Genomic DNA, 26,381 nt, shown 5'->3' with positions numbered 1-26,381 from the left:
TGCATCTTGATCATGTTCTCTGGTCTCCTAGTAACCAAAAACCAGTCAGCTCCAGGACAGAGGCCATTCTTTCCTTGATCACTGTGACCAGCCACCTCCCAAGCTTCTGCCTGTGCAGCAGTTTGGGCCACTGAAAGCTACTTGTCCTAAAGGACAACCCAGAACTCTTCTCCTGCCAAGCTACCCTCTGGCAAGATGAGCACCTCCCTCACGTTTGCCGAGTTGACCAACATTGCCATTCCAAAGTGTGGAGTGGTGAACTTTGGGGCCCTGCATCTGGTGCTCCAGGGCATCCTGGAACACATTCACTTGAGTGAGCTTAAGAAGGACCTCTCTGGGAATGAGAACTTACTCCAGACCTCAGGGATGCCTGTGCCCAAGAAAGATGTTCAGCTCATCCTTCCATCCATGAGTCAGCTTGGTGTCTCTGACCCTGTGCTGAGCCGCATCGACAAAATAGAGAGTCAGTTGTCCATCCTGAGGGACCTGCCCTCCACTGTCCAGCTCCTAGAGGGCAGCACAGCGGCCCGGCGGCCCATGGAGGACCTGTGGAATTTCATCAAGCTGTATAAGAAGATGGAGGGCAATGAGGATGCCATAGGAAAGGTAACATGGGCTCCCAGAAGCCTCTGAGCCCCGCTGCTCTCCTCTCCCCTCATGATGGGATTTTCCTTATAGAGAAGGGCTGAAGGTAGCCTTGGAGTCAGGCAGAACCAAAACTCCATGCTGATGTCTTCTGTCAGGTGTTGAGGAAGGAAGCCAGACACAACATGGTATATATTTTATACAAAATATGTATATAGGGCCTGAGGGGTGGGGGAAAAAGGAGTGACTGGTGTGGGATTTCTTTTTGAGATAATGAGAATATTTCGAGCTAAGTAGAGGTGATAGATGCATAATTCTGTTGATGTGTCAAACACACTGAACTGTGCCCTTGAACACGTCCAACTGTACATTATGTAACACTCACCTCCATTAAAAAAAAAAAAAAAGTTGAGGTGCCACCATTGTAGTCATGGTGACCAGGAGCTCTCAGCCTAGTGGGAGAGACAGATGGATAAAGCATGGGAACACAAAGCCATGAGAAGTGCCATGTGGAGAGAAGAAAGTACATTGTCCCCATTCTGAAGACGAGGAAAGTGACTCTCCTTAATTCACTAGATGCCCAACAGCCAGTCATGGTTGGAACTGGAGGCCACGCTGGGCCCTCTGGTCCAGGCCTCTGCTTTGCACTGCCATGCTCACCTACTCAGCATGCAGTTCAGTTCGTGTGTGTGAGAGAACAAGAAAGGGAAAGCAGATTGTAGGTGGTGCACACTGATAACCTAGTATCCCCGATACTCAGGTGGGAGGGTCCAGGGTTCCAGGCCAGCACTTGCTACACAGTGAGACCCTGTCTCAAAACACAAAGTCGATGGGAACTGTAGCTCAGCAGTAGAGTGCCTGCCTAGCATCAGATGCACAGCTCTGACTTTCATCTCTAGTTCACCAAAAAAAAAAGGAGAAAACTCCATTAGTTGGATGGAATGGAAAAATGGTACAATTCCTGTAGAAAAGTCTCATAGTTCCTCCGGGGTTCAACCGGAGGAACTATAAGCTATATAGTAACTACCAGTGAGATGCTCTTAGTTCCCCTTAGGTGATACACAGGCACAGGAGGATTAAGTGACCATTCAAGATCACAGGGTTAGAAAACAGAGAAGCCAGTGAAAAACCCACGGCAGAGTGGGCAGGTAGATAGCACGGGTGTGTGGGCAGTGAGAAAGTCTAGCCTTTTTGATAGTGGAAAAGGGTTGGGTATGAAAATGCTCCCACACTGATCTGGGAGCTGGTAGCTCACCCTGTCATCCCAGCTACTCAAGAGGCTGAGATCTAAGGGTCATGGTGGAAGACAGCTTGATCAGGAAAGTTGTGAGTCTTATCTCCAATTAACTACCAAAAAGCCAGAAGTGGAGCTCTGGATCAAATGATAGAGAACTAGCCTGAAGCAAGAAAACAACAAAGAATAGCACATAGGCCCTGAGTTCAAGCCCCAGGAGGCACACAAAAAAAATTCACACTGAATGACAGTGCATATCAAATGCCTGGCACAGAACATGGCACATCGAGGTACCCTACCTATGCTTTCTGTTAAGAGCCTAGAAACTGATGGATTTACCCTCAGCGAGTCAGCTGGTCAAGGCAGAACACTAAGGCACGAGCTTGGCACAGATGAGGGAAATACAAACCCATTCTGCCAAGGCTAACAGGTACAGCCATTTAGGGAGGAACCTGAGGCCTTATAGTAAGTGGGAGAAATCAGGACAGAGGTCTTGGCTTGTGAGAGTCCACATATACAAAGTGTCCTGAAGAGCAAATCTGTAGAGGTAGGTGAAGACTGGTAATAGAACCAGGATCTTTCCTAGGAGTGAAGTCGCTGCTAGACAATGGTGATACTTGACACGAAACACTATGGAATCATAACACTTGCGGTGTGTGTGTCCCTGTCTGGGGCACACTTGAAGCCTGGGTGCTGTTTCTGTGCTTCCTTTGCATAAGGCTCACATTCTACCACTTGAGCCACAGCCCCACTTGTAGCTTTTTTGGTAAGTTACTGGAGGTAAGAATCTCCCAGGCTTTCCTTTTTATGCTGGCTTTGAACTGCAATCCATAGATCTCAGCCTCCTGAGTAGCTAAGATTACAAGTGTGAGCCACAGGCACCTCGCTTCACTTCACTGTTTCTATATATGTTTTACAGAACAAAACACAAAGACCGGCAGGATAGGACAAAGAAAATTAAAAAAAAAAAAAACTATTCCCCAATAAGCTGGGAACAAGGCGTACTTTTTTTTTTAACACTAGAATTTGAACTCAGGGCTTCACACTTGTTAGATAGGTGCTCTACCTGCTTGATCAATGTCTCTAACCCAAAAGACATACTTTAGAGTCAAAGACACTGAGAAGCAGGATGGAAAAAATATTTTAAAAAATGGTATCCCATACATTCCTCACCAGACAAGATAAGACAGTGCTGCAAGAGACAAGGCTACAGGAGATGCCAGCAGCCTCTCAGGCCTGACAGGGAGACACTGATGTCTGCAGTGCCAGCCTCTTATGGCAGCCTGCCTCTAGCCTGCAAATGGAGAGGAAAGGGTTACAGAAAATCTCTAGTTGCCCTAAGCAGCTGAACAAGGTCATCCACCAGCTCATGAGAGGGCTTCATAGACAGGTTCAGACCTAGCTCTGCAGCACTTAAAGGTCTGTTTGTACAGATAAGGAATTTCCCTGCCTTTTGAGAATGGTGCCTGGTTCCAGCCTGATTTAGGTTGCCCGGCGTTACCACAATGACCCATTGAAGTAGGTTGCTATGGTAGCTAGTGCTAGAATGGTACAAGCAGCTTTGCTAAGTGTCTATACCCAGCAGCCAGTGATGCTGGCAGACCAGATGCCATGTCAATACTAATGATAGCCTCAACTGCATCTACTGCCTCTGCCCCTTTTTGTGGGCTGGCTGAATGCCAGCTAACCTTGCTGAATGCCCCTCAAAGGGGACATAGAAGGGAATCTGAAGTCTACTGGCCCCTACACCCACCCTAGAAAGAGTGGTGCCTGAGGAAGGAGGCTTTTGCCCCTTGGTGGACAGGAGGCCTGGGAGTATCCAAGATACATCTAAGGAACCAGTCTCTTGGTCAGAACAGCATCAGATTTGGGGCATGGGCCCAGTTACATATCATGAATAAGCAGGGCTGTTTTCTAGTACTTCTTAGCCTCGACACTGTTGATAGTTTATATCATATAAGTCTTCAGGGCTCTGGATTAGTCTGCTCACTTGAGGATGTTGAATCTTTTCCTGACCCTCTACCCAGTATCTACAAACCAAAAATGTCCACAGATATTGGCAGATCTGGATTAGACACCGACACAGAGACTTCTAGATTAGAAAAATCTGGGCCTTGTTGGGTATGGTATTCCATGGTGTTCCATGTTATGATCCTAGCATTTAGGAGGTTAGGGTAGTAGTTCAACATGTTTCAGACCAGACTGAGCTAGCATATAGCAAAAAGCAGAGATGCCAGGCACCGGTGAGATCTAAAGATAGAGATTTGAACACAGCCAAGGAAGGAAAGTCTGTGAGACCCTTATCTACAATTAACTACCAAAAACTCTGAAGCTAGAGCTCAACTGTAGAGCACTAGCCTTGCGGGGGGCGGGGGGGAGGGGGCTTGCTCAGGGGTAGTACCCAAGCCCTGAATTCAGCCCCAGGACCAACACAAAAAAGAGGAGGAGAAGGAAAGAAGGAAAAGGAGGGAAGAAGGGAAAAGAGAGAAAATAAAAAGCAACCTCAACTCCCATCTATCATCAGATCCCCACTGCAATCCCCGCATTTCCCATGTTGCCCTGCACACTAGCGCCTCTTAGTGACATTTTTCAGAATCGCAGTATTCCACGAGTCCCTGTGAAGCTGCCTTTGACACTTCTGTGAGCTCAGTTGAAGCCTTAGTTAGGTTTTCTCCCCTGGGCAGCCAGCATCAGGTATTTTTGGGGGGGAGGGACATGTCAACTATTAATAAATTTGTTCTGCATACCTGTTTTTTTAAAACTTGAGGAATCTGGGCTTAAACCTGTCCTTATTTCTTTTTCTTTTTCCTTTTTCTTTTTTTGGCCACTCGTGGGGCTTGAGCTTAGGGCCTGAGCACTGTCCTTGGGCTTTCTCAAGGCTAGAGCTCTCTGCCACTTGGGCCACAGTACCACTTCTGGATTTTTTTTTCTATGTATGTGGTACTAAGGACTAGAACCCAGGTCTTTGTGCATGCTAGGCAAGCACTTTCCCACTAGGCCAAATTCCCAGCTCTACACTTATTCTACTTAAAAATTCCCTCCTGATGGCAGCTGGGGGCCAACTGAGACAAAACATTGGATTCCCCTCCCTCACCTCAACCAAGAACTGCTCATGGTGGGTCACACCTCCCAGCTAAACATGAATAAGCAGATTGTAATCAGGCTGGGCCTGCCATAAATGGATGATCTTATTCAGAAAAATAACTAAAGTAGAAAGGACTGGAGGATCTGATTTAAGTAGAAAAGGCATTTGCCTAGCAAGTTGCTGGGTCCTGGGTTCAACCCCAGTACCATCATCAACCAAGAGAACAAAAAACTTCACCCCTTTTAGTTCCTCTACAACCAAAACAGTACCTGCTGTATGGCACACAAATTTAAATTGTTCTTATTTGTTTGCTTGTTTGTTTTGATGCTGATCTTGGGGCTTGAGCTCAGGACCTAGACCCTATCCTTGAGATTTTTTACTTAAGGCTAGCATTCTACCACTTGAATCATACCTCCACTCTGGCTTTTGATGATTAATTGGAGATAAGCGTTTCATTGACTTTCTTACCCAGGCTGGCTTTGAACCACAATCCACAGATCTTAAGACTCCTGGATAGCTAGGATTACAAGCATGAGTCACCAGTGCCCCACTCCAGCTCGTTCTTTTTTTTTTTTTCTTTTGCCAGCCCTGGGGCTTAAACTCAGAGCCTGAGCACTGTCCTTGGGCTTTTCTCAAGGCTAGAGCTCTACCACTTGAGCCACAGCACCACTTCCAGCTTTTTTCTATATATGATACCAAGGAATCAAACCTGGGTCTTGGTGCCTGCTAGGTGAGCACTCTACCACTAGGCCCCACTCCTGGCCTCCAGCTCATTCTTTCACAATGGACATCTATTGTGTTGGCACCATTTGTAAAGATCATCTTATTGCCTGTGTTTAGACTGGATTTATTTCTGGGCTCTCCACTTTATGCCAGTACCATTATGTTTGTTTTATTTTGTCGGTTCTGGGGCTTGGACTTTCAGCCCTTTTGTGTTCAAGGCTAGCACTCTATGATCTATAGCACTACTTGCAGTTTTTGAGTGGTTAATTGGAGATGAGAATCTCACTAGGACTTTTCTTCCCAGGCTGGCTTTGAACTGCAATCCTCAGGTCTCAGCCTCCTGAATAGTTAGGATTACAGGTATGAGCCACCAGCACCAAGTCCATTCTGGGCTTGAGCTCAGGGCCTGAGCACTGCCCTTGGACTTTCTCAAGGCTAGAGCTCTACCACTTGAGCCACAGCACCACTTCTGGCTTTTTCTATATATATGGTACCCAGGAATAGAACCTGGGTCTTCGTGCATGCTAGGCAAGCACTCTACCACTAGGCCACACTCCCAGCCCCTGAATTTTGTTTTGTTTTTTCATTGTGGGGATGAAAGCTAGAGCCTTGTGCGTGTTAGCAACACAGACTGTTACTGTGCTACAGCCCAGCCCTACACTGTCTCAATTTCCATAGTCCTGAATTAGGTTTGAAAGATGAATGCCCATTATTTTGTTTCCTTACTTCCTCCCTTTCTCTCTTCCCTCCTTCCTGTCTTCCCTTATTCCCTCCCTTTCTCACCTAGAGCCTCCTGAGCTCTGACCAATGTTTTCTTTAGTATCATTTGTTGGTCTCTGAGTACATTCGAGCCTAGACCTTGAGAGACCTAAGAGAATCCCTAAGACTATGGCTGTCATCAGAAAGCTTCTACATCAGCTACACCCATTTCATAGGTCACGCAGACTGTGCAGGATTTGCTCATTGAGCTTCATCTGTTCAAGATCACCGTTGACTCACTCAAGAAGGATGTGGACACGCTGAGGGATATATTTGAGAAGGTAGCCGCCTCCCCAACATCCTCCACACTGCCCATGCTAATCACACCTCTGGGGGTTGGGGCAATAAGGAAAAAGTAGGAGGTGTGTCCTTAGTCAAGACACACAACTGTTGGGCAGGGAGTGTGGCCTAGTGGTAGAGTGCTTGCCTAGCATGCATGATGATCAGGGTTTGATTCCTCAGTACCACATACATAGAAAAAGCCAGAAGTAGTGCTGTGGCTCAAGGTATAGAGCACTAGCCTTGTGGAAAAGCCCAAGGACAGTGCTCAGGCCCTGAGTTCAAGGTCCAGGACTGGTAAAAAAAAGAACTGGGTTTCTGTCACTTACCACTTGATATCCCCAAATGGTAGAACAAGGAGCAAAGCATGTCTCTTTCCCTTATAGCTGAGTCTTTTCTTTTCTGTGTATATGGTACCAAGGAATTGAACCCAGGTCTTTTGTGTATACTAGGCAAGCACTTTACCACTAGGCCAGACTCCCAGCCCTGACCCAGTTCATTCTGGCTTAGGAAATGTAACAAAACTTATTGTCTTATTTACTGAAAAATCCAGGGATGTCTTCTGGTAGAGTTAGCTCTGGTACATACAAACATGAGTATCTCTTCATGATCCTTCCTCCATGCTGGCCTCATCTTACTCAGTCAGGTATCGCAGGCTTAGCAACCACAAGCTTTAGTTGTACCAACCTAACTGAAGGAGATCATTTTTCCTCTAGTAGAAAGCTCTGTACACACTAAAAAGCAGAATAAACCTAACACAGGCACCTAGACCAGCTCCATCTGCACCCCTACCTCCTGTGATATGGAAGACACAATCCCAGAAGCCTGAGGCAGCTGCCCCAGTTCATAGCTGGCAAGCCTAAATGAAAGAAAGCACATCTCTATACTCCCAAAGCAGTGTTGCAGCCAGAGGTTAGCCACTTGCTCCAAATAATGAGATATGATGAATTACCCTTGATTGACGGACCAGTGTACCTTTGACTTTAGTCTTGGCATAAGCAGGGCTCTTAGTGTCATGAAACACTAGAAAGGATCCATGAAAAGCTCTATGAGAAACAGTGCCTACTTATTGGAGTCTTGGGGGTTTTGTTTTTGCCCATTCATGACTTTAAGAAGTCCTACAGGACCAGGAGTTTGGCCTAGTGGTAAAGAGCTTGCCTAGCATGCACAAAGACCTGGGTTCAATTCCTTAGTACCACATACATAGAAAAAGCTGGAAGTGGCACTGTGGCTCAAGTGGTAGAGCTCTATCCTTGAGAAAGTCCAAGGAAAGGCCTAAGTCAAACCCCTAAGACTGGCAAAAAAAAAATAAAAAGGAGTCCTACAGTACAAAACTCAAGTATTTTCAGCCTAGAAATTCCCAAACTTAACATATCTGGAACCCTTTGTCGGAGTTTTCCTTTTCCATCCCTGGGAAAGCACTCCCTTCTCCCTTCTCAAACTTAGTCTCCAAGTGCTATGGGAAGCAGCAGGGCTGCGATCAGAACCTGTACCCCCAGCCTATTAGGCTCATTTGACAGATTCACCCAGAAAAAATTGATGTCGTCACTGAAGACTTAAGAATGCAGACGCGGAGGATGAACGCCCTGCAGCGGGAAGTGGTGAGAGTTGTGGGCCCTGTCCTTCCTCCGTGGGTTCAGGGGAGCTGGGAAGGGCAGCGTGAGAACATGTAAACACGGAGGATGTTGTGGACCACAGCTGCCCCTGAGCAGGTTTGGGGCCCTGTGGATGATGTCACACACCCTCAAGGCTCATACCTGTATTCCTACCCCTGCTGCACAGGTGACCATCCAGACTAAGATTCAGAACATCCCCAAATCTGAGGAAGTGGTACTGTGGAGTAGCCTCCATGAGGCCATGTTCACTGGGGTGAGTGGAAGAGGAAGAGGAGGAGAAGGAAGGGGGGAGCCAGCCCAGCTTCCTTACCTCCTTACTCCCTTTTTCTGCAGGCACTTGCTCTGCCAGGAAGTAAGCAAACCAGTGAGAAGTTGCCAGAGGCCACTGTTTCCCAGACCCGGAACCTGGAGGATGGCATTCAACGCCCTACCTCTCTACAAAAGACCCCTGAACATGATGGCAAGAAAGTGCAGTCAGCGCATGTGCGTGCAGCTCCAGCCAGCGGTGTACAGAAGACTGCTGTGCCTCCACCAGAGCCTTGGCCTGCACCTGAGCTTGCAATCCCTTCAATTGAGCTGGGACCTGGACCTGCACCTGCGACTGGGCCTAGACCTGCACCTGGGACTGGGCGTAGACCTGCTCCTGGGCCTGGACCTGGACCTGCACCTGGGACTGGGCCTGGACCTACACCTGGGACTGGGCCTGGACCTGTACCTGGGACTAGGCCTGGGCCTGGGTCTGAACCAGGGCTTGGGCCTAGACCTGCACCTGGAATTGAGCCTGGGCCTGAACCTGGGCCTTGGCCTTGGCCTGGACCTTGGTCTTGGCCTGGACCTGCACCTGCACCTGAAACTGGGCCTGGGCCTTGGCCTAGACCTGCACCTGCACCTGCACCTGGAACTGGGCCTGGGCCTGGGCCTGGATTTGGGCCTGGATCTGGGCCTGGGCCTTGGCCTGGACCTGCACCTGCACCTGCACCTGGGACTGGGGCTGGCCCTGGCCCTTGGCCTGGACATGCACCTGGGATTGGGACTGGATCTGGGCCTTGGCCTGGGCCTGGGGCTGGACCTGAACCTGGGCCTTGGCCTTGGCCTGGACCTTGGCCTTGGCCTGGACCTGTACCTGTACCTGCACCTGCACCTGGGACTGGGCCTGGGGCTGTACCTGGGACTGGGCCTGGGGCTGTACCTGGGACTGGGCCTGGACCTGGACCTGGACCTGGACCTTGGCCTGGACCTGGACCTGCACCTGGGACTGGGACTGGATCTGGGCCTTGGCCTGGACCTGGACCTGCACCTGGGACTGGGACTGGATCTGGGCCTTGGCCTTGGCCTGGACCTGGACCTGCACCTGGGACTGGGACTGGATCTGGGCCTTGGCCTTGGCCTGGACCTGCACCTGGGACTGGGCCTGGGACTGGGCCTGGACTTACACCTGGAATGGGGCCTGGGACTAGGCCTGGACTTGCACCTGGGACTGGGCCTGGGACTAGGCCTGGACTTGCACCTGGGACTGGGCCTAGGACTAGGCCTGGACTTGTACCTGGGACTGGGCCTACGACTAGGTCTGGACCTGTACCTAGGACTGGGCCTGGGCCTGCACCTGGGACTGGGCCTGGACCTGCACCTGGGACTGGGCCTTGGCCTGGGTCTGCACCTGGGACTGGGCCTGGACCTGCACCTGGGACTGGGCCTTGGCCTGGGCCTGCACCTGGGACTGGGCCTTGGCCTGGGCCTGCACCTGGGACTGGACCTGGACCTACACCTGAGACTGGACATAGCCCTTGGCCTGGACCTGCACCTGGGACTGAGCCTGGGCCTGGGCCTGTACCTGCACCTGAGACTGGGCCTGGGCCTAGGCCTGGACCTGCACCTGCACCTGGGACCGGGCTGGAGGCTGATGCTGTGCTTGCACTGGAGCCTGGTACCACACCAGATTTAGTGCCAGCATTTGGGCTTGGACCTGGACCTGTTCTGGATGGTTGGCCCTTCTTGGACTTTCCTACCCCAGGTCTATCAGGTCCCCTGCAGCCTCTTCCAAGCCAGTTATTTTCAGCTATCCCACCATTCAGGGAGATAGGATACTCGTGGCCTGGTCAACTGCAGCCACACCAGTCTCACAGGGCAGTGCGCCTCCATCTCCCAGGTGTGAAAGAAATGGAGGATGAGCATTCCCACCCCAGCCGAAAGGAAATCTCTCAAGAGAAGACCCCCAGGCGTGGAGCACAGCAGGATGCGGCTTCAGAAGCACTTCTTAAGCATCCTGGGTCTTCTGTGAAGCGAGCTAAAATCACAGCCACTGTGGCTGCCGCCACAGCAGCAGCCTATGCAGCTGCTGCCAGTACAGCAGCCAGGGCAGCACAGGCTGCTACCAAGGCGATCAAGGAGGCCTCTGCCTCAAAAATGGCTACCACAACTCTGTCTGAGCCCTTAAAAGACTCAAATCCCAGCACAGTGTCTTCCCATGGGGCTGCTCTCTCCCAAGTCGTAAGCGAGGAGGAGGATGAGGAGGAGGAAGTGGAAGATGTACAGCCATATGTCTGCAGATTCTCCCCAGCACACCCTTCCTCCATACTACCCAAGACAACCCTTTCCCAGGGTATGATGCTTGCCAGTCAAGCTGAGAGCCCTGAAGAAAAGAAGAAGGCTGTCCAGTACTCCATGAGCCACATTGCCCAAGTACCTATCACACAGGACACTCTGAAAACAGAGTTCTCCAAGCTCTCAACCAACCTTGAACGGCGCTTGACTTACCTAGGTAGGCCTGGCCTGGCCTTAAGAAGGGCAGCAGCCACCACTTTCTTTACTTGACTGAGTTATCAGTCACTAGACATTTGTTCTTTTGGCTTAAGCACTAGCTTTTTCCTAGTCTATTCTGTGAATGGACAGTGACATCTTCTCTTGGGGAGAAGAGCTTTTAGGGTCTTCAACTGGCACTTGGTTGTACACTGGTGGCTCATACTTATAATCCTAGATACTCAATAGGCTGAGATCTTAAGATTGCAGTTTGAAGCCAGCCTGGGCAGGAAAGTCTGTGAGACTCATCACTAATTAATCACACACACACACACACACACACACACACACACACACACACACACACAAAATAAAAAACAGAAGTAGAGCTATGGCTCAAGGGATAGAGTGCCAGCCTTGAGCAAATAAGCTCTCAGTCAGTGCACAGGCCCTGAGTTCAGGCCCTCGAGCCAGAACAAGAAGACAGACAGAAAGGAAGAAAAAAGAAAAGGAGGGGAAAAACAAGAAATACTATATGGGCTGGGCTGTAGCTCAGTAACAGAGTGCTTACCTAGTGTTGTACTGGAGGCTCTGAGTTCAATCCTCAGCTCCACAAAAGAGGAGGCAGATTGTAAGGCTTGTGTTGGCTTCTATGTTTCCTGCTGTTCAGCCATATTATTTGCATGGTTTTTGATCTCTTGGGAAGCTCATCTGTAAATGCATATAGGCTACTTTTAAAAATTAAATTTAAAACTAGAAAACTAGTCGCTCTTGCCTATAATCCTAGCTACTCAGGAGGCTGAGATCCAAGGATCATGGTTCAAAGCCAGCTGAGGCAGGAAAGTCCAAGAGACTCTTAATTCCAATCAAGTACTAGAAAAAAAAGCCAAAAGTGGAGCTGTATTACAAGTGGTAGAGCAAATGGTAGAGCCTTGAGGAAAAAACAGCTCAGGAATAGTGCCTAGGTTTTGACTTTAAGACCCAGGACCAGCATACATGCGCATGCGCACACACACACACACACACACACACACACACACACACACACACACACACACACACACTACTCTCTGACTTGTTTCTTAAATTCCGCCCTTTAACATCATGATGGCTAATATATCTGTAGACTGTCATTTAAAAAAAAATACTTTGGGGAGCTGAGAGTGTGGCCTAGTGGTAGAGTACTTGCCTAGTATGCACAAAGACCCAGAAAAAGCTAGAAGTGGTTCTGTGGCTCAAGTGGTAGAGTGCTAGCCTTGAGAAAGCCCAAGGACGGTGACCAGGCCCTGAGTTTAATCTCCAGCAATAGCTTATACACACACACACACACACACACACACACACACACACACACACACACACACACACTTGGGTGTTGGAAGTGTGGCTCAGTGGTGAGGTACTTAGCAAGTATCCATGGCCTTTGGTTTATTCCCTAACCCCCAATGAAAAACAAAACGTATTACATATTAAAATGATACTATTTGGGATATATTGGGGCCTGATAAAACACTTTATTTAAATTGCTTATACCTGTTCTTTTTTTGTTGTTTTTGTCAGTCCTGGGCTTGAGCTCAGGGCCTGAGCACTGTCCTTGGACTTTCTCAAGGCTAGAGCTCTACCACTTGAGCCTCAGCACCACATCCGGCTTTTTGCTAAATGTGGCACCGAGGAATCGAACCTGGGTCTTCATGCATGCTAGGCAAGCACTTTAACCACTAGGCCAAACTCCCGGCCCCATACCTGTTCTTTTTAGATTTTATTTTTCTTGTTTTTTGTGTTAGTCCCAGAGCTTGAACTCACTGGGAGCTATTTTTGATCTTCCTTTGCTTAAGGCTAGCACTCTACCCCTTGAGCCTCAGCTACACTTCTGGCTTTTTGGTGGTTAGTTGTAGGTGAGAGTCTCACAGAAGTTTCTGCCTACGCTAGCTTCAGACTGCAATCCTTAGACCTCCGTCTTCTGAGTTACTAGGATTACATGCATGAGCCACCAGCACCAGTCTAGATTTTTCATGTTTACTTACAGCTTCTAGGAACCTAACATTAACTGCCTGGCCCAAAGCTTGGTGCTAATCTGTGGGACAGCACTGCCTCTCTACTGTTCCCACCATTGCCAGCCCCCTGAACAGCAGTAGGAGCTCTAGCCAATCATCTTTCTTCTTATCCCCAACAGCCACCCTGTCTTTTGCATCCTTTGCTTTTAGGTAAACTGAAAGATGTCTCCAGGTTTGGAGCCACTCTGGAGTCGCTTCAGGAGAAGTTCGACAGCCTCCAGAAATCCAGGCTCCAGGTCAGTCTCTGGCAGAGAGGAGTATTTGAGAAAATGATGAGGTATACTGGGGGAGCAGGAAGCTGGTTCCCCCCAGTCCCTGGTCCTCATCCACCTTGCAGCTGAAGGGAGGTCTGGGGCAGTAAGTGGGTGACAAGGCAGTGGCATGGCATCATGCAGAAGCCATCTGGCTGCTGCAGGGCCCTGGTGGGTAGGTGGTGGCACAGTTTCTTCCAACAAGCACCTCAGGTACTTTGGTGGCAAATTGGAGTGCATGGGCTTCCTCCAGCCGTGGCAGGCTCAGAAGTAGAGGCCTCACATGTCTGCTTTTCTCGCCATCTAGGAAGAAGAACTTGAGAGGATTTGGGGTACCCAAATAGAGGCAACGAAGAATCAGCACATGGTACTGGACAGGGCAATAGGAAGGCTCCATAATCGCCTAGAAGACTTCAAGGTTAGGAGCTCAGTGGGCCAGGGAAGGCAGATTCCTTCATGGGTCTCTCATACCTTCAACAGGAGGGTTGCATGGAAGGTCTGCAGAGCCAGAAGACATCTTTTCTTTTCTTTTTGTCATGGGGCTTGAATTCCAGGCCTGGGCATTCTCCCTGAGCTTTTTTGTTGTTGTTGTTTTTTGCTCAAGGCAAGCGCTCTACTGCTTTGAGCCGCAGGGCCACTTCTGGTTTTTCTGGTGGTTAATTGGAGGTAAGGGTCTCTCAGATGTTCCTGCCTTGGCTCGCTTCCAATCATAATCCTCAGTTCTCAGACTCCTAAGTAGCTAAGATTACAGGCGTGTCCAGGGCCCAGCTTCAGAGGACATCTTACAGTGTATAAATTACACTTCAATTAAAATCCAACCAACCCCACGTGCATAAAAACACAATATTGACCATATGTATCTATCTTCAACTTCCATATCACTCTTTCCTAGCAGGGCTGAGTTACACCTGCTAAGGAATCGGTGAATTAGTAAGGGTTTAAAGGAATAGCTCCATTGGTAGGGTACTAGCCAATGAACAAAAGCATTAGGGACTGGGTTTAAATCCCAGTCTTGGGGGGAAAAAAAAAAAAGGTTTTCCTGCATCATCATTTACCTTCCAACATTTGACCTAAATTCAGTCATTCTGGGAAAGCAAAATCAGCAGGCTCACTAGCGTGATAAACTTGAGGTGCTCAACCAGACACCTTTCCTCATGGGCCTTAAGAGTTCTGATAGGGAGCTGGCGCCGTGGCTCACACCTATAATCCTAGCTACTGAGGAGGCTGAAATCTGAGGATCAAGGTTCAAAGCCAGCCCAGGCACAAAAGGGCCTGAGACTTAACTTCAATTAACCTCTAGAAAATGGGAAGTGGGGCTTAGCTCCTTAGTGGTAGAATGCTTGCCTAGCATGCACAAAGACCAGAGTTCAATTCTTCAGTAGCACATACATAGAAAAAGCCAGAAGTAGTGCTGTGGCTCAAGTGGCAGTGCTAGCCTTCAGGAAAAAGCCCAAGGACAGTGCTCAGGCCCTGAGTTCAAACCCCAAGACTGGCAAAAAACAAAGAGTTCTTATATACCTAGCTGACCTAATGCCCTGAGGGATCCCCAGGACTTACCCATATCCATCTTTAAGTTGCCCTACTAGAGAAGGGGCCCAGGCATGGTCCCCACTAGAAAGGAATGATCTTCCCCCAAGAAGAAAGACACGAAGTTCCAAACAGAATTGAGGGTTTTTTTTGGGGGGGGAGGGATTCTTTTCTGAAATGATCTTGCTGTATAACCCAGACGAGCCTCAGACTCAAGATCCTTCTCGCTCAGCCTCCTGAGTGCTAGGATTTCAGCCTGTACCCCCATGCCTACTTCCATGAGAGCTTCTTATGCTAGGAGGGTTGGGGGAGACACCAGGGCTGAGGCAGGCCTAGAGCGCTGTGCTCTCTCCCACGATCATCACACAGTACTTCCCGTGACCTCCCAGGTGTCACACACAATATAGGAGAGGCTGTAAAATGTAGTCCTGATTCCAGATAGCTCAGACTCTCCTAATCCTGTTCCTATGGCTGAGGGAGAATGGATATGAAGGGAGCGTGCAGCTTGGAAGAAAAAGTGGGGACATGGGAGGACCCCAACTATGCAGGCTAACTGCTGCTGCTGTTCTAGGGGATTCTGTTAAAGTGGAGAGGGGCCAGCATTAGGGAGAAGCAAGTGTTCCCCTACCCTTGGCCACCGTGTGTCAGCAGACAGTGGTTCTCACTAAGACCACCCAACAGATCAGAGGTGAACTGGCCTTCTGATTACACTGGAGGCAGGAGATGCCACCTCCAGGGCTGCAGAATGGTTGACTCGCCTTTGCTTTCCCTGCTTAGTCTTTGCAGACTCAGATTGACAGGCTGAAACAGGAGAAGGTGAATAAAAGCACATTGGAGAAAGACCTAAAAGAAGTGAGTAAGCAGAGGTCTTTGGCCTCCTGCTCCTCCCCTCAGCCCCAACCCCAGCTCTCCACTTGGGCAGAGCCAGCCAAAGAGCCTACCAGAAGGCTTTTAGCCTCTGCTTAGACAGAAGGCCAGAGAGGCTATTCAGAAGTTGTCCTGTCTGCTTCTCTTTTCAGTGGCTCAGGTTACCTAAACTTAAAGAGGCAGGCATCAGCTTCTCCATCACGGGAAAACTTTGGCTTAGATCCAGAGTTGAGTTTAAGCCCCCAAGGGTAGTAGACTAGGAGAAAAAAACCCAAACTAACCAAAAGGATGGAACATTCTCCAGCACCCTTGCCCCCTCCCCAGCCCAGCATTGTCCCCTGAGCATCCTGTCTCTCTAGAAAGCTGAAAAGAGTGCTCTGGCAAGCAAGGCAAACAGGAATGAACTGGACATGTTAGCCACAGAAATGAACAAGATGGTTCAAAGTGTCCTGTTCAAGATCACAACCTACGAGGAGGACTGGGAGAAGGCACTGAAGCAGCTCAAGAAGGACCTAGCCACCAAAGTGAGTACCTCTGTATGAGTACTTGCTGCTGAATATAAATCACCCCAGAACTCAGCAGCCTCTAATAGTAAATGTCTAGGTTTTTTGTTTTGGAGGGTTTCTTTTTTGTTTTTGTTTTTTGCCATTCCTGAGGCTTGAACTCAGGGGGCTGAGCACTGTCCTTGGTCTTTCTTAAAGCTAGAGCTCTACCACTTGAGCCACACACAGTACCATGTCTGGCTTTTTCTGGGTATGTGGTATTAAGGGATTGCACCCAGGGCTTCATGCATGCTAGGCAAGCACTCTATCACTAACTATACTCCCAGCCCCTGTACCCCTGTATCTTTTTTTTTGAGGTATAGTCTCTTTACATAGCTCAGGCTGGAACTTTCTGTGTATTCCAGGCTAGTCTCAAACTCACCATTCACCTGCCTTAACCTTCTAAATTCTGGGGTTATACGAGTATGTGTGCATGCATGTACCAGGGGTTGAACTCAGCACCTCTAGGCTTTGCATGGCCTTTTTGCTTGAGGTTGGCACTCTATTGTTTGAGCCACATATTATAGGACATCCTTTATATGACATTTCTGGAACAAATAAATCCAGACCGAGAGTAGATTGGTGGCTGCTAGGGGCTAGGAAGAAATGGGGTTGATTGGTCCAGGGTACAGGCTTTCTTCTGGGAATGAAGCAAATGTCCTGTAGTTGACTAATGGTTGCACAGGTTCCTGAGAATACTAAAGCGAATGAATTGCCCACTTTGCATACAGACTCTACATGAGCATGTGTCCAGAGCATTGAGATCCTCTAGCCCTGCAGTCAAGCAGTAAATTTGGAGGCAGCAGCGTATAGTGTTTTTTCCCTTGGCCACTGGGAGGCTCACCCTCCAGCTTCCCTGGTCCAAGCACATCCATGAGGAGAGAAGTCTTAACCAGAGCTGAAGCCTTTTCCTCACCAGAGCATCTCTGCATTCTCTCTCTGGAGCTGCAGGTGGCTGGGTGAGCATTAGTTGATGAGCTTATCTTCTCTTTGCTCTGGTTGGCAGCTGGTCTCCAACGACCTGGAGGCCATAAAGAAAGACATAGAGGAGATATGGCGAGTGGTCCTCAAGCTGGTGATAGACAGCCTTCAATACGACCCAGACCGTGCTGCAGGCTTCAGGAAGTGAGGGCCACCTAGGGACAGGGGTGGGGGCTCCCCTGCCATGTGGCCTCCAAGCCCTTTGGCTGCAAATGAGGAAACTGAGACTCACCGAGCGGAGGGGTGCTAGGATCACATGGTGGGGGCAGCTCTGGAACCTGGGCCCAGACAGCTGCCCCAGGGCCCCAGGAAGACCATGCCCAATGTCTGGGGTGGGAGGGAGCCACAGGTGTGCTGACTTCCCCTCTGTCCCCAAACTGAGAATGGAGACAGCAGGGAGGGGACTTGCAGCTCCCCTGGCCCCTGCCCTAGCCCTGCAGACAGCTGACCACCGTGTCCTCTAGGAAGCTGTTTGAGCGGGTCAAGTGCATTTCCTGTGACCGGCCTGTGAAGATGATGAGCAGCCCGTGAGTAGGCTGCCAGGGGCTCCCACCACCAGGGGCCCCCACAGAACCACCATTTGCAGAGCTTGCTTTGTGCTGCTTTTTTATTTTATTTATTTTTGTCAGTCTGGGGTTTGAACTTAAGCCTGGGCATTGTCCCTGAGCTTTATTTATTTATTTATTTTGCTCAAGGTTGGACACTCTTCTACTTGTAGCCACTTCTGGTTTTCTGGTGGTTAACTGGAGACGAGAGTCTCACAGACTCCCCTGGCTGGGCTAGTTTCTACCTGTCATCCTTAGCTCTCAGCCCCTTGAGAAACAGGTATTATAGGGGTGAGCAATGGTGCGTTTATGTTCTTTATGAGGTGTTAGAGATCAGTATGTTCTGCTGTGGCTTGACTTGCATCTAGTGAAGGACATCCCTTGGTCCTATGGATGTTTGCCTGAATGTATCTGCAAGTCCACGGCAAAAGGGCTAGAGTAGCCTCAGCCTCCTCAAGGCTACTCTGGTTTCATTTTATTGGGACTTGAACTCGGGGCCTGGGCACTGTTCCTGAACTTTTTTTGTTCATGGCTGGCACTCTGCTACTTGAGCCACTGCTCTAATTCTGGCTTTTTGGTGGTTAGAGGAAAAGTCTCACAGACCTTTCTACCCTCGCTGGCTTTGAACCCATAATTCTCAGATCTCAGTCTCCTGAGAAACTAGGATTACAGACATGAGCCACCAGCACCTGGTCTAGGTTTTATTTATTTATTTATTTTTGCCAGTCCTGGGCTTGAACTCAGGGCCTGAGCACTGTCCTTGGGCTTTCTCAAGGCTCTACCACTTGAGCCACAGCACTACTCTCAGCTTTTTCTATGTATGTGGTACCAAGGAATTGAACCTGGGTCTGCATGCATGGTAGGCAAGCGCTCTACCGCTAGGCCAAACTCCTGGCCCATTTTATTTTTATTTTTTGGCAGTTGAACTCATGTCCTGGGCACTGTCTCTGAGGCTCTTTGTGCTCAAGGCTAAAACCCTACCACTTCAGCCACAGTGCCACTTCTGGGTTTTTTGGTGGTCAGTTAGAGATAAGAAGGGGGACTTTTCTGCCCAGGCTGGCTTTGAACCATGACCCTCAGACCTCAGCCTCCTGAGTTAGGATTTACTTTTATAAAAAAAAAAAAAAAAAAAAAAAAACCAATTGTGTCTTAGCCCAGGCAGCCTGTAGGGAGATGGGAGTTCTGGGTTTGCACCTTCCTCCTGCTGGAGCAACAGCCCTGCCTGCCTGCTTTCCACAGGCAGCTGATCACCATCCACAAAGGCCTCCTGTCATCTAGGCTGCGGCCAGCCAGTGCCAATGGCTATGAGTACCTGGAGCAGGGGTTGCTAAGGTGAGGACTGTGGACAGAGTGACCGACATCTTTATTGAAAATCTATCCCGGGCTGAGATTTGCTCCGTGCTTCCCAATAGAAAGCCCTCCCGTTAAATCTCATAGCCCCTGTCGGCTGTGAGGAGCATGTGTGAGAGCGCTGGCTGTGGCTCTGTACTAGGCACCTTAGCGTACCCTGCCTCATGGAGTCCTTAAGGCTTCCCTTTGAGGTGGTGGTGTTTGGTTTTCCTAGTCCTGGGGCCTGAACTCTGGGCCTGGATACTGTCCCTGAGATTCTTTTGCTCAAGGATAGCACCCTACTACTTGGCCCACAGCACCACTTCTGACTTTTTCTGTTTATATGATACTGAGGAATCAGGACCTCATGCATGCTAAGCAAGCACTCTACAGCTTAGCCACATTCCCAACCCCCTTTCACCCATATCACAGTTGAAGAAACTGAGCTCAGAGAGATTTTGTGACCTGCTGAAGGTCACGAGAGAGGTAACATCCATGAGAGAGGTGGGCTCGTTGGGTCCCAGCTACACACTAACCTCCTGACATCCTATGGTCCCTTGGAGGGGCCCAGGCATCTCCAGGTGACCCTCTGACCTATGCAGGGAACAGAAGTTGCAGCTCCAGCAGATGGACCCCCTGGATACCCAGCAGGACTGGGGAGATGGGCCCCGAAACACCACCACCAAGCAGAGGACATACAACATGACCACTCTCTATCCTTACGGGGATCCAGAAGAGCTAAACTATGACACTGTGAGTCTGGACATCTGAGGGTCCCTTCCCTGGGCACAGGTGTCTGTGGGTGCTGAGCTCGGGCTCCTGAGTGAAAGCCCTGACCTGAGACCTGGGCTGTCCAGGCAGAGGTGGACATCCTGGGTGTGGATGGAATCTTATATAAAGGCCGCATGACCTCCCAGACTGGGACTCAACCACCTGCCGTGGAGAAGGACTTGACAGGTAAGGGAACCTTGCTGCCCTGGGGCCTGATTATTCTGAGGAGCCCTTCTGCAGTTTCTCACTAAAATAAGGTCCCCTGGGAACCAGTAGGGAGCAAGAGAGCAGAAAGCAGATAACTGGAGGGGCCGGGAGTTTGGCCTAGTGGTAGAATGCTTGCTTAGCATGCATGAAGACCCGGGTTCTATTCCTCAGTACCACAGACATAGAAAAAGCCAGAAATGGTGCTGTGGCTCAAGTGGCAGAGTGCTAGCCTTGAGGAAAAAGCCCAAGGATAGTGCTCAGGCCCTGAGTTCAAGCCCCAGGTTTGGCAATATATATATATATATATATACCAGAAAGCAGATAACTGGAAAGCAAGAATCCATGGTGGATGATAAATAGCTGACCGGAGGGGAGGTTCTAGTGACAGGACCTCTGACACTGATGCTGGCCTAAGGAGCGGCAGTGAAGAATTAGGAACTGTGAATGCAAAGACCCTGTGGTAGGTGGGGTGGGGGTAATGAAGAGGAGACCCAGGCAAACTGGACCCCATGCCCTAACATCAGGGTCAAGGGACAGGCCAGCATGTTTGCATTTCTTTAGAATCAGTCACCAGATTGCTGTAGTGTCCAGGCTCACGTCTACCTGGAACCAGGACTTTATGGATTCCATCACTGGGCCTGGCATGCAAAAAGGGGGTGTCTTCTCCTCTACCCTGTGGGATGCTTTTCCCTCAGAGAAGAAAGGTCTAAATTTGGCTTGCGGTGGGAGCCACTGGACAAACAAGACAACGCCCAGCCACCATAGCCAACCACCTCACAGGAGGGCCTCAGCAGAGTGCTGGAGTCTAAATCAAGGTGTCATTAGCACTAAGCTCCCCACTCCTGCCCCTTGCAGCTTCTGTCCCTTCCCCGGCAGTGGCACATCACCACCAGCTCTGCCTCTGGCACCTCTGAGCACACTTTAGGGCCCCATATAACCCAAGATAATCCCATTGCGAGATCCTTAATTATATCTACAGAGATCTCGTCTCCAAGTATGCCCCGGGCTCCTGGGGACCCACTGCAGGCCCCACCCACCCTGCTTCCAGGGGGACAAGACACCATGTTCCTGCCCTTTGCCGCTCCTGCCCTCTGCCCGGGCACCGTGAGGTTGCTCAGAACCCCACTGTAGACCTGGGTTTAGGGATCACTAAGCAGCACAAAAACAGGGCTAATGTTTAATGACCCCAACTGTGCCAGGGCCTCCCAGCTCCATACCCAGGCAGCTTAGTCTACGGTACTAGTGGTTTGCCTGTCTCACAAGGGCCAGCAAAGGCTGTGTGACCAGCTTTGGCCTCCAGGTGCTGTCCCAGGGGAGGGCAGTAGGCCTTCACGTGGAGAGGGAGGCAGGAAGGGGGAAAGAGCCAGGGGAGTGCTGCGGACGAGGGGAAAGCATACTTCTGGTCAAGGTCCTCCCCTCCACCAGCTAAAGCCTGAAACAGGTGGGTCTAACCTGTCCCCTCATCCCACCCCAGCCTGGAACCACCTTGTGTTCATTTCCTCTACCTGCTGTCACCAACTGCAACACAAGCTTAGTGTCTTCATTCTGGAGGTTGGAAGTCCAAAACCAGTGTCACTGAGTTCAAGTCCCTTCTGGGGCTTCTAGGGGAGAACTTTTGTCTTTCAGCTTCAATGCGCCTGCCTTCTCCATCTGGTCACATGTGACAGTGACCCTCACAAGGACACGTAATTTCATGTAGTTCCCCCCCCTCCAGGCAAACCAGGATAACCCTTCATCTCAGGGTCCTTAACTTAGTACAGTCCCCTTTGTCCTGTGAGGTCCCACACTGCAGGGCCTTGCACAGGGATGGTGGCAGGTAAATGCCTGGATGATGGTTGTGAGGAGGCTTTGAGCTCTGAAGACAGAGACAAGGCCAGCCCTAAAAGGCTACATGATTCTATTTCTATGAAATATTTAGGCCAGGCTGTTTCTAGAAACAGAAAGAACATCCCTGCCCAGGCTGGTGGCTCATGTCTGTAATCCTACCTACTCAGGAGTCTGAGGACTGCAGTTTGAAGTCAGCCTGGCAGGAGAGTCAATTTGGGGGGTGGGGACAGAGGGGATGACTGTCTAATGTAAATGTGGGGAAGGAGAAAATACCTTAGAAGTGATGATGAAGAGCACAGCAAATTATTAATGTACCATTGTAGCAGCTATTAGGTGACTTTTATATAAAAAGCAACAATAAAAGGTGAAGCAGATGGGCTGGGAGTTTGGCCTAGTGGTAGAGTGCTTGCCTAGCATGTCAAAGACCCGGGTTCGATTCCTCAGTACCACATACATAGAAAAAAACTGGAAGTGGTGCTGTGGCTCAAGTGGTAGAGCTCTAGCCTTGAGAAAGTCCAAGGACAGTGCTCAGGCTCTGAGCTCAAGCCCAGGACTGGCAAAAAAAAAAAAAAAAGGTGAAGCAGAGAAAGATAGGATGTTATGAGGTCTACCCCAGCAGAAATAGCTAAAGAACTGCCAGATAGCTGAGTATGTCGTTGAACACCTATAGTCCCAGATACTCATGAGACTGAGGTGGAGGATGGCTTGAGCCCAGGAGTTCAAGACCAGCCTGATCAACATAAGAAGATTCTGTCACAAACAAAAAGAAACTACAAAGAACCACTGGATGCTGCTTCAACTATGAAGTCCCATCTACCTGCTACCTGCCAATTGTTCTTTCCTCCCTGGCCTGGAGATGCAGCCTGAAAGCCTTTCTTAGCCTTGAGAAGCTCAGGATGGGATCAGGCAGGAATGGGGGGGGGTCTCTACCCAGAGGGGACAGGCAGGGTCAGAGGTGTGAAAGGTGGGCCTGGGAAATGCAGGGGTTCCACCAGAGTGAGAAGTCCAGAGTGGCTCATGCTGGACCCATAGCAGGATGGCCAGCTGAAGGGACAGCCAGCCTGCAGCCATTTGGGTCTTTTCCTCTTAGCTGTGAAGATTCCTCTGGGTCCCCTCCCAGCCCAGACCCTGAGTGATCGACTGCGCTCCAGTGCCTCAATTGGTGCTGCCCACCCCTGTGAGTACCCTACATCCCAACCCCCTGACCTACCCAGCTTCTGGCAGCCTCTGATGTCCACATCCTGCTAGCACTAACCCTCCTGCACTGTACCAGGGCCCCCTCCAGTCTCCAGCTCCCTGGTTCCAGCTGTTTCCTGCCAGGGAACTTGCTGGCCCTAGGTACCATTCCAGAAGTGAGAGGCCAGGTGTCTTCCCTGGGGGTCCACCTGGCTGTAGGAGTGGAGCCCACTTACTGTCCTGGGCCTTTGGGTCGGAAGCTGTAGGAGCCTGGTGGGAAGGGCTGCCTCCCCGAGCAAACCCTGATTTGTATGTCCCGGTACCAGCCTCCAGGGGCAACTTTCTGACCCTCAGCCAATCGAGTGAGACACACTGTTAATCATTCGAAAGAGAACAGAGCTTGGACCCAGGTCACCAGGTCTTAGCTCAGTGGACAACCCCCACTCCCCAGATTCCACACGCAGTGCTCTTGAAGACTATATGTTTTTTGGTTTGGGGTATTTATTTATTTATTTATTTTTGTGGATCATGGGGCTTGAACTCGGCCTGGGCGCTGTCCCTGAGCTCTTCAGCTCAAGGCTACCGCCCTACCCTTGAGCCAAGCCCCACTTCCCATTTTCTAGGGGTTAATTAGAGATAAGAGTCTCGAGTCCTTTTGTGCCCGGGCTGGCTTTGAACTTTGATCCTCAGAACTCAGCCTCCTGAGTAGCTAGGATTACTAGCGTGAGCCACCTCGCCCGGCTAAGACTGTTTTATTGGGCGCCCATTCACACAGTCATATATCTTGGGTGACCACACAAAGAAGTTTTGAATGATCACCAGTTCTGCTGTGGTCCATAAAACCTCCGTCTCTGCCTCCTGGGAGTTGGGCCCGGTGGTATTGGGAAGCACTCTGAGGACCTAGTACAGGCTTCTGTTCCTTCCTTCCCCAGCCCCTGGTCTCCCAGGCTTCCGCACAGGTGACAGCTCAGTCACCTCGCGCCATGTGTCAACGCTGTCTCGGCCATCATCACTGCTGCCACTGCTGCCACTGGTGATCCCTCCCCGGGGGGACTCGCAGCAGCTCCCGGGACCCCCCAGGCAGCAGAGATTTGTGCACCCTGAGCCCAGACTCAGCACAGTATCTGCAGAGGAGTCTGCCAACTTGAACACGTAAGGGTCCTCTCCACTCCCTTGACAGGGACTCAGGGCCCTGAGTGTAGGGCAGAGGCTTGCACAGGGGACCCCCAGGCTAAGCCTCCCCCCCCCACCACACAATCCTCATCAGATGCACCCATGGGCAACACAGCTCCCCAGTGAAATTTTTAAGCAATCCCTTTTTAAGCTGGGTATGGTGGTGCATGTCTGCAGTTTCAGCCCCCAGGAGGTTGAGGCTGGAGGATCTCAGGTTCAAGGACAGCCTGAACTACATAGGGAGACTCTGCCTTTAGCAACAAAAGCCCTCGTTGGTATTCTGCTGGGATGGTGTTCTTCGGCATTGCTTACCTCGAGCCCTTCTCTGCATATCTTACGTGGCCTATTTCTACTCGGTCCAGTTCTCCCGCAGGCACTACCGTGCACACACATTTTACTTTGTGTTGATCTTTTCTGCCAGTGATTACTGTTATGAACGGAAGTGTTTTCATTTGCATTGTTGTTAATCCAGGAGAAAACCTGCACACAGACTCTTGATTATTCCAGGATTGTAAAGTCCTTTGCTCACAGGCTATACATTTGGTGGAAAAATAGCAAACTCTGAGCTCACTGCCTCAGAACACAGCAAGCTTTCCTGTGGTCATCTCCCCAGCCTGGCGACCTTCTGGAAGGTTTACTATCCTCCTGGCCTGTCCCTCCTCAGTCTCACTCTTGGTTTCTTGCTGCTTCTCTCTGTAGGGTTCTCCCCTCTCTTTCCAAACTGCTGACAGATCTGTTTCACTTCACAGACACAGAAGCAACAGCCTTGTGCTTCAGTGTGGGCAGCAGATCCCTGGTTGGAGTAGGAAGTTGGGGGCCAGTGGAGAGAGCTGGAGTGGGGTTCAGGAGGATGCGGGGTGAAAGGCTCCCTGACATGGGAGGTCACGAGTGTCTTGGGACTCTGAGTACCCGCCCATTCCTGATGGTCCCCAATGACGCTCACCTGAGACCACCCCCAGCCTTGACTCATCCTTTCTTTCTCCAAGAACTGTGTCCAAGTGACCCAAATGATTCCTGGCTCTTCCTGACCCAGACAACCGACTCACCTCTCCAGGTCACTCACCTCTCCAGGCTGCTGCAGCCCTGGCCTCCAGCCTGCAGATGAGTATTATTTGGAACTTCTGGCAAGAATAAAGTCTTCCTTCTTTCTGAGTGTAGCTTAGTGGTCTTGGCTGGATGCAGAGGGGCTACCTCCAGAGCAGCCTGGTCTAGCCTCTGCCTGTCACCCTAAGCTCAGTCTCCCTCCACCCCCAGACATTTCCCAGCACCACCAGGCCCCAAGGTATCCTCCAGTGCAGCCAGGGAGCTGCTGGGGTGACCTTTGCATGTCCATCCTTGGCACAGGGGCACCAGAGGACCTCCCTGGTTTTCACAGCTGGACACCTTTATGTCTGTCCCACCCTGTCAGTTCAAGGCTATCATCTTGGGACCCCGCCAGGGATGGCAAACCTGAGCATTCAGTGTTGTTTCACACAACCCAGGGGGGGCACTAAGAAAGTGCAAGGTCGGGGGCAGGTCAATGCATAGCCTCTGCAAGTGTCCTGGGTGCTTCAGCCAGGAGGCAGTCCCCATGCCCCCATCCCAGGGACCCGGTGGCAGGCTTGGGGGCTGGGGGAAAGGCACTAATGAGGGGCTGGCTTCCCTAACCTCTGCCTAGGACAGCAGGGGAAGGCACTGGGGAGCAGTGGAGCCTCCACTGGGGAAGGCAGGCCGGTCCAGCTCCTTCAGTGCTGGCCTGAGCCAGCTACATACACAGGCTAGACAGCAACAGGCTATCCCTTACTCCTGGTGTGTACCAGTGTGTGTGTGTAGCAGGGAGGAGGGGTGCCAGGGCACAGGGTTTAAGGCTGAGGATTCTGTTCTGGAGGAGTTCACAAATGGACGGGACAGCCTGGGGGAGATGGGTTGTGCATTTCGCAAAAGAGGGAGTGGCCCTGTAGTAGACAAAATATGCATGGTGACCACCCTGCACCTCCCAGTCTCTCCCCTGTTCTTGAGACCTCACACTTATTAACCCAAGATAGAAACTAGCAGGACAGCATAGGGTCTCACACCTGCCAGGCAGGTGCCCTATCACCTGGGCAACCTCCCCCGCACCCAGTCCTTTTTGTCTT

At 50.4% G+C, this 26,381-nt stretch overlaps 1 protein-coding gene across 1 annotated transcript; it reads left to right on the top strand.

The window, feature by feature from the left end:
• The first annotated feature begins 87 nt into the window (after positions 1-87).
• On the top strand, positions 88-25,419 carry C36H16orf96 (chromosome 36 C16orf96 homolog). The gene is made up of 19 exons (XM_090324676.1): positions 88-606; positions 6,563-6,667; positions 8,186-8,266; positions 8,448-8,534; positions 8,615-8,992; positions 9,030-9,820; positions 9,865-11,039; positions 13,222-13,307; positions 13,630-13,740; positions 15,627-15,701; positions 16,076-16,240; positions 17,265-17,383; positions 17,704-17,766; positions 19,024-19,116; positions 19,716-19,866; positions 19,971-20,070; positions 23,009-23,095; positions 24,027-24,246; positions 25,254-25,419. Exons 1-19 carry the CDS (start codon positions 196-198, stop codon positions 25,267-25,269), a joined length of 4,314 nt encoding a protein of 1,437 aa, XP_090180802.1. The 5' UTR covers positions 88-195; the 3' UTR covers positions 25,270-25,419.
• The last annotated feature ends 962 nt before the right edge of the window (positions 25,420-26,381 follow it).

This window comes from Megascapheus bottae, chromosome 36 (assembly GCF_031878675.1).
Source record: "Megascapheus bottae isolate mThoBot1 chromosome 36, mThoBot2.hap1, whole genome shotgun sequence".
NCBI lineage: Eukaryota > Metazoa > Chordata > Mammalia > Rodentia > Geomyidae > Megascapheus > Megascapheus bottae.
Note: the sequence above shows the minus strand (reverse complement) of the source record. Positions and strands in the feature narration are given on the sequence as shown.